The sequence below is a fragment of the Phoxinus phoxinus genome (genome assembly GCF_949152265.1).
Source record: "Phoxinus phoxinus genome assembly, chromosome: 11".
NCBI classification, from domain to species: Eukaryota; Metazoa; Chordata; class Actinopteri; order Cypriniformes; family Leuciscidae; genus Phoxinus; species Phoxinus phoxinus.
In genome coordinates this window covers 32840109-32853529 of record NC_136886.1, presented here as the reverse complement: position 1 = coordinate 32853529, position 13421 = coordinate 32840109, and the positions used below count along the sequence as shown (strand labels likewise).

At 34.4% G+C, this 13421-nt stretch overlaps 1 protein-coding gene across 9 annotated transcripts in view; it reads left to right on the top strand.

Moving 5' to 3' along the window:
- The window catches only part of st3gal3a (ST3 beta-galactoside alpha-2,3-sialyltransferase 3a), a 45272-nt gene that overhangs the window by 3760 nt on the left and 28091 nt on the right, over positions 1–13421 (top strand). For 4 of the 9 annotated variants that reach the window (XM_079629273.1, XM_079629270.1, XM_079629269.1 and 1 more), the window contains 2 exons: positions 2339–2487; positions 12247–12289. In XM_079629273.1, the coding sequence (XP_079485399.1) occupies positions 2370–2487; positions 12247–12289 (161 nt within the window). In that variant the 5' untranslated portion in view covers positions 2339–2369. Of the gene's footprint in view, positions 1–2338; positions 2488–6012; positions 6061–9015; positions 9097–12246; positions 12290–13421 lie in introns of all 9 variants that reach the window. The other 5 variants (XM_079629266.1, XM_079629268.1, XM_079629265.1 and 2 more) reach the window with 2 other exon arrangements.

Sequence of the window (13421 nt, the reverse complement as noted above, 5' to 3'; positions counted from 1 at the left end):
CCAGTCAGCTGAAGATTGAACCCCTGCTGGATTTCTGACATTTTGGCTGCGTGAGGTTCTCCAGTTTTGTTGATGCACCCGCTGGAGTATCTGCAGCACGAGCTGTAAAGGCTCCGCCCTGTTCTGGATAGGAGCTCATTTGCATTTAAAGGGACACACACAAAAACTGTGCGTTTTTGCTCACACCCAAATAGGGACAAATTTAACAAACTATAATAAATGATCTATGGGGTATTTTTTGAGCTGAAACTTCAGGACACCAGAGACTTGTATTACATCTTGTGAATAGGGGCACATTATGCCCCCTTAATGAATATACTTTTCAAAAAAATATACTAAATATCCAGAATGAACTGTTTAAGTTTGTACCACAACCCAATAAAGTTGTAGGTGTTGATATAGACTTCATTGTATTTTTTAAAGTACCCTTGTAGTCTAATTTTATCCCTTAAAGGATCTTTGATCACCAAAATGACATTTAAAAAAAAAAAATCCTCGAAAAAAAAACTTCATGCCTTAAAATAGCTTGGTTGTAACTCTACACCCCTGCCTCATTTAGTATACGTGGTTGGTTCTATGAATATCTTGGTTAGAAGATTGTGAGAGCGATTTCAAACCGTGTTTTTGAGACTGTCTTTGGTTCACTGTATTTTTAAGGAGAAAATACTCAGCAATGCTGTCGACTTATGACTTTACACATGCTTTGTCTTAAAACGAATCAAAAACACTACATGGACATATTTATAAACCACATTAAAAGCTGGATTTTCACCACAGGGGGACTTTAATGGAAATGCTGAAATACTACTTAGAAGAATTTACCACGGCATCTGCAGTTTTCATCTAAATGTCATAGTTTTAGTTGATAATAATAATAATGTGGGATCAGTTTACCTAAAAATGGGCTTCATGTCGCAACATGTATTAACTGGTTTTTTTCAAGTCAACAATATGATTTAATGTTGTGACTGTTCATACAGACAACATGGATAGATCAGGTAAACGCAGCTTTCAGATTCATTAAAAATACATAATTTTAAAGGGTCAGAACAATAGTTGACTATAGCAACTAATTAATAATTAATATTAATACAATTAACTCCTTATCAAGCGCCCCCCTTTTTTTGAATATACATGAAAATGCACATTCCGAACTTAAATGGTTGTAATTCAAGAATGCTTTGGAGTATAGATGTAAGATTGGTCTTGTTTTTAAGAAGACATTTGGCAGATTTTTGTAGAAGAGAAATAAATTAAGAAAGTTAAACAGAAAAAAAGTTATAGAAGTTTGAGTTTATGAAAATGTACAACGTTAAAAATTTAATTATTCATATTTTATATAAAATATATATTTTCAAAACCTGGAGGACTCTAAAAATGCAAAAAAAATCAAAGGCAAAAATCTGAACAAGTTGTGTTTAAAATTTTAGGTTGATACCTCAAAAAATAAGCTTTCAGTGAGATTTTGTTTGGGCGCAGTACCAAACTTTTTCACTAGTTGACATTACTGCCCATATAAGGGCGCCTCCATTTCCATATGTTGTTTGAGGGATCTGAACCATTATTTTTACAATTTTCATACAATTTATGAAGTAGAAATCCTATTCAGAAGTAGTGTTGGAAGTTTGGCAGATTTTTAAATGAATTCAACCTCTAAGAAACACAAAAAGAACACGCATGTGCATTATAGCTCGCTGCCACGAATGGTGAATCACAAATGGTAAATCTATAATTTTTTTATTTATATTTAAAACATTTTCAGACCTTTTTTTCTAAAACAATTGAATGGATGCTATCTTTTGAACTCTTGGCATGAAAACAAACTGAGGTTTCTACCATTCTTTCATGATTTTTCATGTTCATCATTATTTCAAAATAAAGGTCTGAACACGCCTTAGGAGTATGAAAATATTCTTGTTAAAAATTGATAAATTACGGCTCCTCTGTAATGTATTTTAAAAATCAGTCACCACAAATGAAAACTAGAGATTTTAAGCTTTCAAATGACATATAGTTTGTCAAGATTGGTTTAGGTTTAGTATAGGATATTACTGTTTAAAATATATAATGGCCGCGGGCCCGCCGGCGGGCCGGCGCCAATATAAAGGGTTAATATACTAATTAATAACTAACATTGTGAGCTAAGTCGATCTTACAATGCTTTTAGGAGAGACAGCCCTGGGAAGTGTTTGTGAAAGTGAGATTTATGGCACCGTCAGGCCTGTCACTGCATGTTATGACGGTCTGGACGCGCCCATATTATATTAATACGTCTATCATTTCTGACATGTGATGAACTCAGAAAACTCTCTGAAGTTTTACCAATGTGTGTTTGCAGGTGCCTCGGACCAGATGAAGCCTCGTGTGAGATGATCAGGATGAAGTTCACACGGAGCTTCATGTTTTTGATCTGTCCTATCATGGTGCTGATATTCCTCTACTATTCCTCCGGCAAACTGCACCTGCGGACCTCAGTGCAGAAATCTCGTGAGTATAAATGTGTTTTGTCAAATGTGACAGCACCTGGATGTTTCCGGTTATCCTCAACACCTTGATCAGCTGGTTAGACATGTTATATTGGCCCTTCAGAAGCAGACGCATGGCTTTAGTTTAGAGGAAACAAAATGTTTGTCAGGGTATGAGTGGTTATCGCATGGATCCTTATTTGCATGAGTGGATCTCGAAGCGCTTCAGCAGCTCTGGTTAGTTAGTCACATGACTGAATCCCCTTATGAGTGTGGTGTCGTTTAGAGTAAATGTCAATGCGCTTTTAACAATGTAGATTGTTTCAAAGCGGCTTTACAGTGATAAACGTATAATTTAAGATAACAGATTGTTTTGTCTTTATAGTGGTTCTTTAATAAAGATATTTTCCAGTTAAAATGAGTTTTGATTGATTCACTTCCATCGCAACGAGCATTAGTTATTAAATTAGAGACACCGTTCTCTCTACACACACTTTAAACGTGAACCTGTGAGAAACGCTGATGATGCTCACGTGCGCATTAAGAATTAATTCTATAGTCATGCGTATTTGAATATATGTGCGCAGGTTTGTAATTCCCTACAAACCAAGCCTTAACAAACTACTTGTCTGGCCTTAAACATTTTGAAACAGACTTTTATCACTTCGGGGTAGATACACGAAACCGAAATGATCCCGACCGCTTTATCTGTAGAGTGGTGAAGGGATCCTCCACAGGGAGAGACTAGTTGGCTCTTCACTAAATGTTTGAAAGTGCATCTCTCAAAATGCTTTTGTCGTTGCTATAATGCCGACAGCTTTTTCATTTCTCTAAACTGTGAATTGCCACAAACGTTTCCCTTCTCTAGATTGGGTTGTTTTCTGTCATAACTGGATTTCCCCCATATATGTCATGCCTAAAATTAAGTCTGTCGGGTCAGCAACTCGTCTTCCTGTCTGGCATTAAATCACTGGTGAAGTCATGATCTTAAACTGAAAAGACCCTGAAAAATAAAAAAATGTTTGTTATAATGGCCAGAAGGGGGAGCTAAAGACCCCATCATCATCATCATCACTGACCGTATTCTCCTCCTGGAGTCAGCCAAATAAAAGTAGCCAGCAAGCCAAAAAATGGTCAGCTTTGAAGGCAAAATGATACACAAACTGATTATTGCTATGACATGCTTAATACTACCTAGCACATGTTTGTTTAGAGAGATCTATGATTGTCTCTTCTTCACCCCAAAGGCAGCTTGTAGATGTGCAGCTGTTAACCGTTTTGGTTTCATGAGCGTAGTTTCACAGGCGTAACGCAGCACTGCCCCGATCTAATGTCACTGTGTAAAAACAGAACCTGTGGTATCTCGTATCATCTCCACCTCAAATCTCAAATCAGATTCATTACATAACTACTGTAACTATAACTTATATTAATAGTTAACAACAAAGTACACTGGTTTGTAAGAATGATTTTATGCTCACCTGTGAAACATGTAATAGTCACATTTATTTAAAAAAACATTTTTCTATGTATTCCTGTGATCAAAGCTGAAGTCTCCAGTCTTCAGTGTCACATGATCCTTCAGAAATCAGTATAATATGATGATTTGTGCTCAAGAAACATTTCTGATTATTATCAATATTCTAAAGAGTTTTTCCTGCTTAATAATATGTTTGTGGAAACTGATACATTATATTTTTCAGGATTCTTTGATGAATAGAAAGTTCAATAGAACAGCAGTTTAAAAATGTAGAAATATTTTGTAACTTTATAAAAGTTTTCACTTTTGATCAATTTAATGCATTTTTTTTGCTGAATAATAGTATTCATTAAACATCTTACTTACCCCAGTGTATATTGTATCATAAATAAATAAATGTATGTAAGAGAATCGGTCAAGATGAAATGGCAGATGTCACTCATGTTTGTGATAATTCAAAACCAGAAACGCGTATCTATACATATCGGCTCTTATCAACCTTTCTGATACTATCGAGTCAAATTGTGACCAGCTCTTGGTTTGACTAAACGGCATGAGTAAACATGTGCCGTTATTACATTAAAGAGACTAGAATGACTAGTGGTTTATTACATCATATAAACCAGTTAATGTAGGTGTTACCGTATAAATGCACTTTGATTTTATGTTTTGTATAACCATTTGTGGAGTTCGGGTAACAAAGTGATGACGAGTAATGAAAACCTTTGTGTTTAAACATACAGTGGAACTGGGAATAATCTCTTTAACTGAGACTGATCAGCATTTGTTAGTAATTCTGTTGCATTTTGCTTTTTGGCTCAAACAACAGACAAAAGCTTCAGGATATTTTCTCTTTAACCAGGCCGCGTCACTCTAAAATTTAACCACAAAATGCTACCATATTGCTTAATGCTTACCATGTAACTTGTCTAATTCATAATCTCACATGTGCAAGAACAGGAAGTCAGCTTTTCTCTGCTCACAATCACACACAGGTTGTGCTAGCGTCGCTGCAGGTTTTCACACGTTCCTCTTTCGAATATGGTGTTTTTCTGAGAATCTTCTTCCTTCCCTCCCACCTGGCAGAAACACTTGACTGAACCTCAGAATTCATTTTGTTCTTTACTGTTTTATTCTGGATGTTTGGCACAACTTTCAAACCGTTTTATTAGATTTGATGCACTGTAAAAAAATTCTACCCTCCCCAACTCCATTTTCTAGTGACTGGTCACAAATTTTTCAATTGGCCCAAGTGAAATTCTGCAAATTGAAATATGATTAAATTTGCAGAATTGAAAAATGTAGATGTCACCAGTCACTAGAAAATGTTGAGTTGGTGAGGCTAGAATTGATTAGATTTGATGGAGTCCAACAGATAAAACTGACAGACTACAAGAGAAGTGTTGATAAACAATCACCAACTCTGCAGAACACATTTATGATTATTACTATTTTCCATATTTTAGAATAATAGTCTAATCAAAGCTTGATCTTTATATTTGTCCTTTGACATTCTTGAGGTTTTCTCGAGGTCACCATATTGCAGAAGCTCACATGCGGTGTCATATTCATCTCATTTCAACTGCTGTCCTTACTTTTTTTTATGTATAGAAATGCACATATGATACACTTATACAATGTATGTGTGTCTACTAAACAAATGTAAAGTATTTAGCAGAAACTTGTTAAAGTCATGTATCACACATTAAGTATTAACCATGTTACAGCTAAATTGGTTTATTAGCTGACTTTAAATGTATGCATTTTGCATTTTCATAGTTTTAGGAACTACAGATGACAAACCTTTGTGCAGTTTCTCATTCACGGACCTGATTGCTTTACATATGAATGCATTGTGTACATGAGCCTGTGTATTGCACTCTTTGCAGGCCGGTTTGTTTGGTGTAGTTGCAGTGTATTGGTTGTTTGAACTGCTAACACGTGTGTGAGATGTTAATGGGCCAGATCTGCTGTCATCACTCGAGTCCGGGAGTTTACAGAGACACTGAAAGCATCTGAGGTGATGACGTGCCTTCTGTATGCTGAACTCACACTCTTGTGTTTCAGAGGCTGCTTTGGATAGTTTACACTCCGTGGGACGTTTAGTAGTTTCAGGTAGAGGTTCATCCTATATCATACCCTACGTTAATGTTGGGAGATTCAGTTTACTCTGTATAATTGCATTATGATGGAGACCGGGGTTAGTTGTCACAGGGTCTTTGTGCATACATTTGTTTTAATGCTTGTGTGTGCATATACATATTATTATTCTTTTTTATTAGGGCTGGGTATTGACACAATTTTCATGATTCGATTCGATATTAATTAATCTGGATATACATCATGTACGTACAGTAGGAAAAAAAATCTCAAATAGTGCTGTAAACTATACAGGGAGTCAGCTGGTACATTACTATAACATTGAAGGGTAATTAACTGATTTGTTTGCAAACACTAAATTGCACACCCGGAAGTTTAATAAAGTTATAATCCTGTATAATTACATAATTATGTTTCTACTCCAATTCATTTTTTGAAATATAAACAATTGCAGGATTTATTCAAACATGCATTGAAGAACACTAAAAATAAAATAGATAATGTAATATGGTGCATATATTATAGGAAAAATGTATGGTCATTGAATGGCTTCAGTGAGCAAAAACGCAGCGTTTTTGTGTCTGTCCCTTTAAATGCAAATGAGCTGCTACTCCCGGCACAGGGGGCGGAGCATCGAGCTTGTGTCCTTTTACCTCACACACACATGCACTGAACATTTCTAAAACTTTTAGCCTTTTATGTTCAAACCGTAATAGTAATTGATTAGCATATTCTGTCTTGATAATCTATAAATCGTGTTCAGGGGGCGGGGTTTATGTAAATTTCTAGGGTTTGTGATGTCACTAATCAGGCAGGAATGTCGTGTAGTTCCTACCAGCCGTTTGTTGTAGTCCTTAAAAAGCAATTTCTTTAAAAGCAAATATCTCACTTTGCTTTGAACTTTGAGCGCTGTAACTTTGCAGATGTTGTTTATGATCACACAGCAACATTACACACTAACTAAAGTTAGAAAAGTGAAATCATAATCAACCACCCCTTTAAGCGGAAGAGTTGATCGGTCCACGTGCTGATAATCTCTTGAACTGAAGCGCTACAGCGATCTGTCACGCCACAATAAAGAGCACCAAAATGCTATTTATTATTTAAATGAAAATCTGCGACTTTGTTTCATATCAAAGGTAACAAAGCTCAAAGATTATTGATGGAAGACGCTGTAAATGTTCTGTTCATTTATCAACTGAAAAAAGATTAAATTAAGAATCGATTAAAATCGAGAAATCCATTATTTTACCCAGCCCTAATATTTATATTCACATACACGTTCAGTAGTTTGGGGTCAGTAAGATTTTTTAATAAGAGTCTTATGCATTTATTTGAACAAAATATATTGTATTACCGTATAAGTAATATTGTATTATTTATTTAAAATAACCATTCACCAGTTTAATATATTTTACCATTTTAATTTATCAAGAAACATTTCTGATTATTATCAATGTTGAAAACCGTTGTGCTGCTCCATATTTTTGTGGAAACTGATACTTTTTTTTTCAGGATTCTTTGATTAATAGAAAGTTGTGCAAAGAATGCGCATTAATTTAGAATTTAATAGTTTGTAACATTACTTTTCTTTACTGTAATTTTATAAATTTAATGCATCCTTACTGAATAAGAGTATTCATTTCTTTAAAAAAAATCTTACGGACTCCAAACTTTCGAACATTTATGTAAAACTATATATATATATATATATATATATATATATATATATATATATATATATATATATATATATAATATGTATATGTTTATATATGTGTGTATATATATATATATATATATATATATATATATATATATATATATATATGAAGACTTCTTCAGCCTCTAAGTGCCATCTGAAATTTTCTTCTAAATGAGCATTTTTATCAAGCTTGTATGTTTATACTCAGTTATTTAACTTTAATGGCAATGAAAATTACCTATTAATTGTCATTAAAGGGAAATGACTGAACTTAAATATACAAGCTTGATAAAATGCTAATTTTAGAAGAAAATTTCAGATGGCACTTAGAGGCTTCTGCATCTGAAGTCTTCATATATATATATAATGCATGTATGTTATATGTACATATATATTTTTGAGAAAAATGCTTATTTTTTTCAAGCAACCTAGTCCAAAACTTAATAAAGGATTTAATCTCCCAACATTATGAAGCTTCTCCGTTGCGTTTCTAGAGCTTGAGGAGAATCCCCCTGAAAATCAATTACAAAGACTTGTCATGTGCTTCTGTCTGACTTAATGAGAAAGTAATAAAGATTTATATTTTTCTGTTTTTAGGCCTATAATAATATTTTCTTTTGCCAGATCAAGCACTGGTGAAAACCCATTGAAAAAAGTAATCAAACTGAAATGTTTTATGATTTCTACTTAACATTTATCTATTGTAAATGGCATTATTACAATGTTTCCCATATTAAAATCTAAAAAACAAATATTACAGTAATGATACTACTACAACTAATGTTGAAATAACAATAAATGTAGTGATAATGATTAAATCATTAACAAAGTTATGTTTCCACTAAGATTAAAGTTAAGTATCTGTGACCTGCAAATACTTCCCTGGTGTTTAAACAAATATGTTCACAGTAATGCAGGTATAAACATTTAAAATACACACCTATTGCACTTTTTCAAAGACAGACATTAGATGTGTCAGCATGTCACAGATGCTGTCAGTAGAGCCTTTGACCCATAATATTCCTACACACACACACACACACACACACACACGCCGTGATAGCAGGTAGCTGACAGAAGCACTGTGATCTTTGTAAGGCTCCCTGCGCAGGGATCTCTGCTGTGAACTAACACTAACGCTGCGACGCTCACTAATGCGGCGGCCAGACGAGCATCATGTGCTTTCTCCTGTCTCAGCTCTGCTTTCACTCTTTCTTTCTGAGGTTATTTGATCAAAATTGGTCTTGACTTGTTGTTTTTTTCAGGGTTTCCGTTTGTTGGAAAGGAACAAATCTCTGTAATATCCTTCTCTCAACATGATGGCATCACGTCACGGTTCTTCTTGGGTTATGAAGCATTATTACTTGGTTCAGTTAACTATGCAGTATAATGTTGCTTGATGGCAGTCAGGCCTTTATAAACATGATTTTTAATCTTTTTCATTTTATTACGCAACTTCATAAAGATGTTTTTTTTTTTTAGTTCTGATTGCACGTCTTACTTGTCATTCTGTGATGAAATATGAAAATGCTCTTTTTATTCTCACACAAATAAATTCCAACACCAATCAATATTTCATGTTTTTAATGATTGTCTGATTGTACGTAGTTTCTTTTAAATGGGACCTATTATGCCTCTCTTTACAAGATGTAATATAAGTCTTAGCTATTCCCAGAATGTGTCTGTGAAGTTTCAGCTCAAAAACCCCACAGATCATTTATTATACCAGCCGGGGGAAAAAAACACTGTTTTCGTGTGTGTCTCTTTAAATGATTAGTTCACTCATAAATGAAAATTCTGTCATTTACTCACCTTCATGTTTTTTATATTTAGTTTGTTTTTATTTGATAGGGACAAAGCATGTTAATGAACATTTGTACAAAATACACAATGTAAACAAGCCGGATTATAGCAACATTGCTAATTTATAGATATTTTCGGGAACACTTTACTTGAAGGGGTGTGCATAAGACTGACATAAAACATCATGAATATCAAGGAGGTTTTATGCATGTTTATGACAACTGCCATTAAGTGTCATTCGCTCAATTATGACATTTTTAATGCAAATATGACATTGACTAAGATGTCTTTGTTATGACAACTTGACATAAACCAATACATCATAACCTGTCAGTGTCTTTGTCATGACTACTTGACATTACCAAGACAACATAAATTGTCATAAATATGTCATAAACATGACATAGCAGATTAATTATAACTTAAGAAACCACTTAATGACATTTTAATGACAAATTAAATTTGTACCACTGTAGTTGAGGTCCAAAAATATTCCTGACACAGTTATGATGACCTCATGACAGCCTATGTCAAAACCAATCACATGACAGTTTAATGTAATGTTAACCATAAAGCTAAGTGGGTTTTTGAGTTTGATCATTAATCATTTTCAGACATATTTATGACAGGTTGTCTTGGTAATGTCAAGTTGTCATGACAAAGACACTGACAGGTTATGATGTGTTGGTTTATGTCAAGTTGTCATAACAAAGACATCTTAGTCAATGTCATATTTGATTTATAAATGTCATAATTGAGCGAATGACACTTAATGGAAGTTATCATAAACGTGTATTAAACATCCTTCATATTCATGACATGAAGGTGTCATATCAGTCTTATGCACACAATACCCAAAACACATTACTAAAATTACTAAGAAAAATGTTTACACACCTGATTTGTCATATCACACTTTTTAAAGAACATCTAAAGAAGTGTCATAAGTACATGTCGTTCCAAAGCTGTACGAATTTCTTTTTCTCTGCTGAACACAAAAAAAAGTTATTTTGAAGAATATGAGTAAGTTTCTGTTCCCCAGTGACTTCCTTAGAAGAATAAAAAATACTTTGGAAGTCAATGGTGCCCCACCACTGTTGGCTGATTACATGACAGACTTTTTATTTTTGGGTGAACTATCCCTTTAAATGCAAATGAGCTGCCGCTGCTCCCCGCCCCCCTTTCCAGAAGAGGGCGGTGCCTTTGCATCTGGTGATGAAACGGGAGAAACCGTACGGAGCCGTTTCCACAGAACGCGTTTTTGCATTCCACTTCGCTGCTTTATTTCTAGAGCACTTTCAAAAACCACAGTGTGCCGAAAAAAAACAACAACAAAATCATACACCTGAAAATACATACAATTTGACACTTTGTTGTAATTTTTCCATTATTTTCTATGTAAACGTGCACCACGGACCTTGTACAATTCACACACAAAGCGTGTCTTTGCGTTTAATAACATAAGATGTGGGCAATGTAAAACGCAAGGTGTCAAGATGCGTTTTTTAAAAGTTAAGCTTCTTTTCACTTGAGCGCTGCGTTTCTAGAACGCCGTTTCCTGCGCGAGACACGAGTGCGACGGCCAAACGCATCCGTCTAGTGCGATCACATAAAAGCAATGGAAAAGTAGCGCAGTGGAACTGAAAATTGAATCATGTGTTCATTGACACAGCCAACATAACATTGTCACATAGTGACATTATCGTGTTTCGGTCACCAGTCATGGCGGGGTCTGTTATATTGTGACGTCACACTGTATAGAAACCACAAACGTCTCATTTTCAGAAACTATGTATGATTTATAGTCAATATAACAGAAGGAGTGGGGGGATTTTTACTCTTGTAGGGTGGTGGTGAACACACACTGGCGAGTGGCGACATGCATTCGTTCAAACACCATGTAAAAGTGAATTTTGCATATTAGGTCCCGTTTAAAGTCTATAAAGTGTTTGGCCAGAAACATACATAATGCAAGTACATGCGTTGCAAGTGCACATTCCTGGTGTAGTTGCTTAATTCAGTTTTTATGTGACTTTCCTTCATTCATCGCTCGCCAGTCATTTTTTACTAAGAAATTACAAGTCCAATTTCTATAACACATTGACTTTAACCAGCTATCTAATCAAGATTCTTTTAAAACTATTGCTCTACTAAGGCTAAAATGATATGCGTACTTGCATTGTGCAAAAAAATGTGCTCTGCTGTGTTTGCATTTACGCTTCCTAGCTATTCAGAGTAAATGCAGATCGCCAATGCAGTTTAGCTGAAGATACATGTACAATTTTGTGTTAATATTGTTTTTTGTGCTACTAACTGTCAAAAACGTACCGCCTATGTTGATCTATGCAGAGTTAAGCAGCCTCTCACGTTTCTGTCTGTTTAACTACAAGAGTAATCTCTCCCTTTCCTTAACAACAGATTTTAACTTCTGCCAAAATATTTCCATCCCTTCCTATTGGCACACTGGCATTAACACACTGCATCTCTCTCTCTCTATCTCTCTCTATCTCTATCTCTCTCTCTCTCTATCTCTCACTATCTCTCTCTCTCTCTCTCTCTCTCTCTCTCTCTCTCTCTCTCTCTCTCTCTATATATATATATATATATATATATATATATATATATATATATATATACCTTTTCTCTTTTCTCTTGGCAGGTTATAAACTGATTTATTGTATTTCTTTCTTTAGAGTACGACAAGCAGGGATTCGTTACCAAGCTCGACAGAAAACTGTAAGTAACACATTAAGTGTGTGTGTGTGTTCTCCATGAGCGTAAGGTTCTGTGCCAAAACCGAATGAGCTTTCTACATAGGCAGCATTTCTACACACACTCCTAACGAGAAAAGTTGTTAGTCAAATGATGCCACTATTTAAAATAGCATCACATATTTTGCTAAGGAAATCCCAGAAAGTCTGCTCAAAATGAAAATCCATTGGTTTTACATACAAGTCATTAAATGGCAAAAAGCGATGCAAACCATTTTTTAGTCTAATTTAAATGTTATGCTTTTTTTAAAATCACAGCCACAGTTCAAATGTTTATATTTCAACAATAAATTGGAGTAGAAACATAATTGTTCATGCAATTTAAATCTTTAGTTTTTACTCGAGTGTTGATTTATTAAATACATTTGGTTAATTAATTGATGTTTTTATTCTATTGTGTTTTACATAAGTCATTAAATGGCAAAAAAAAAAAATTTAGTCTAATTTAAATGGACTATTTCACCCAAAATGTTTATTTTTATGCATCTTTTTATGATAACAGTCACAGTTCAAATGTTTATATTTCAAAAACGAATTGGAGTAGAAACATAATTGTTCATGCAATTTAAAACTTTATTTACAACTCGTTTAGTTTTTACTCCATTGTTGATTTATTAAATACATTTGATTAATTAATTGATTATTAAACTTTAGTTTTGAAAGTGTTTCACTAGTTACCACATGTGCATAAATAATGCTATAACATATGATGCTTACATGTTTCATATAATCATGGAGTTCAGGTTACAAAGTAATACAAGCCTATGTGTTTTAACATACAGTTGCACTCATGAAGATGCGCTATTTGTATGACACACTGAATTGTTGTCTATTATAATAATATTATTAGGGTGTTGCCTATGTAGGGCAAGGCTGCTCACTAGGTTTTGTAACAGATCTTTAAAGTATGCATGTATGTTTGAGTTCACTTTGGCCTGTACTGTCCAGCAATTTGTCTCTCTTAATAACTTGGCCTGTTGTTTATTTGAGCTTTACTTTGGACGGATAATGAATGGCGCCCTAAAGCATTTTTAAAGAATGATGTCTTGGCTCTCATCCAGCCTTTCTGATTTAACAGTCCTGATTGTATCTATATG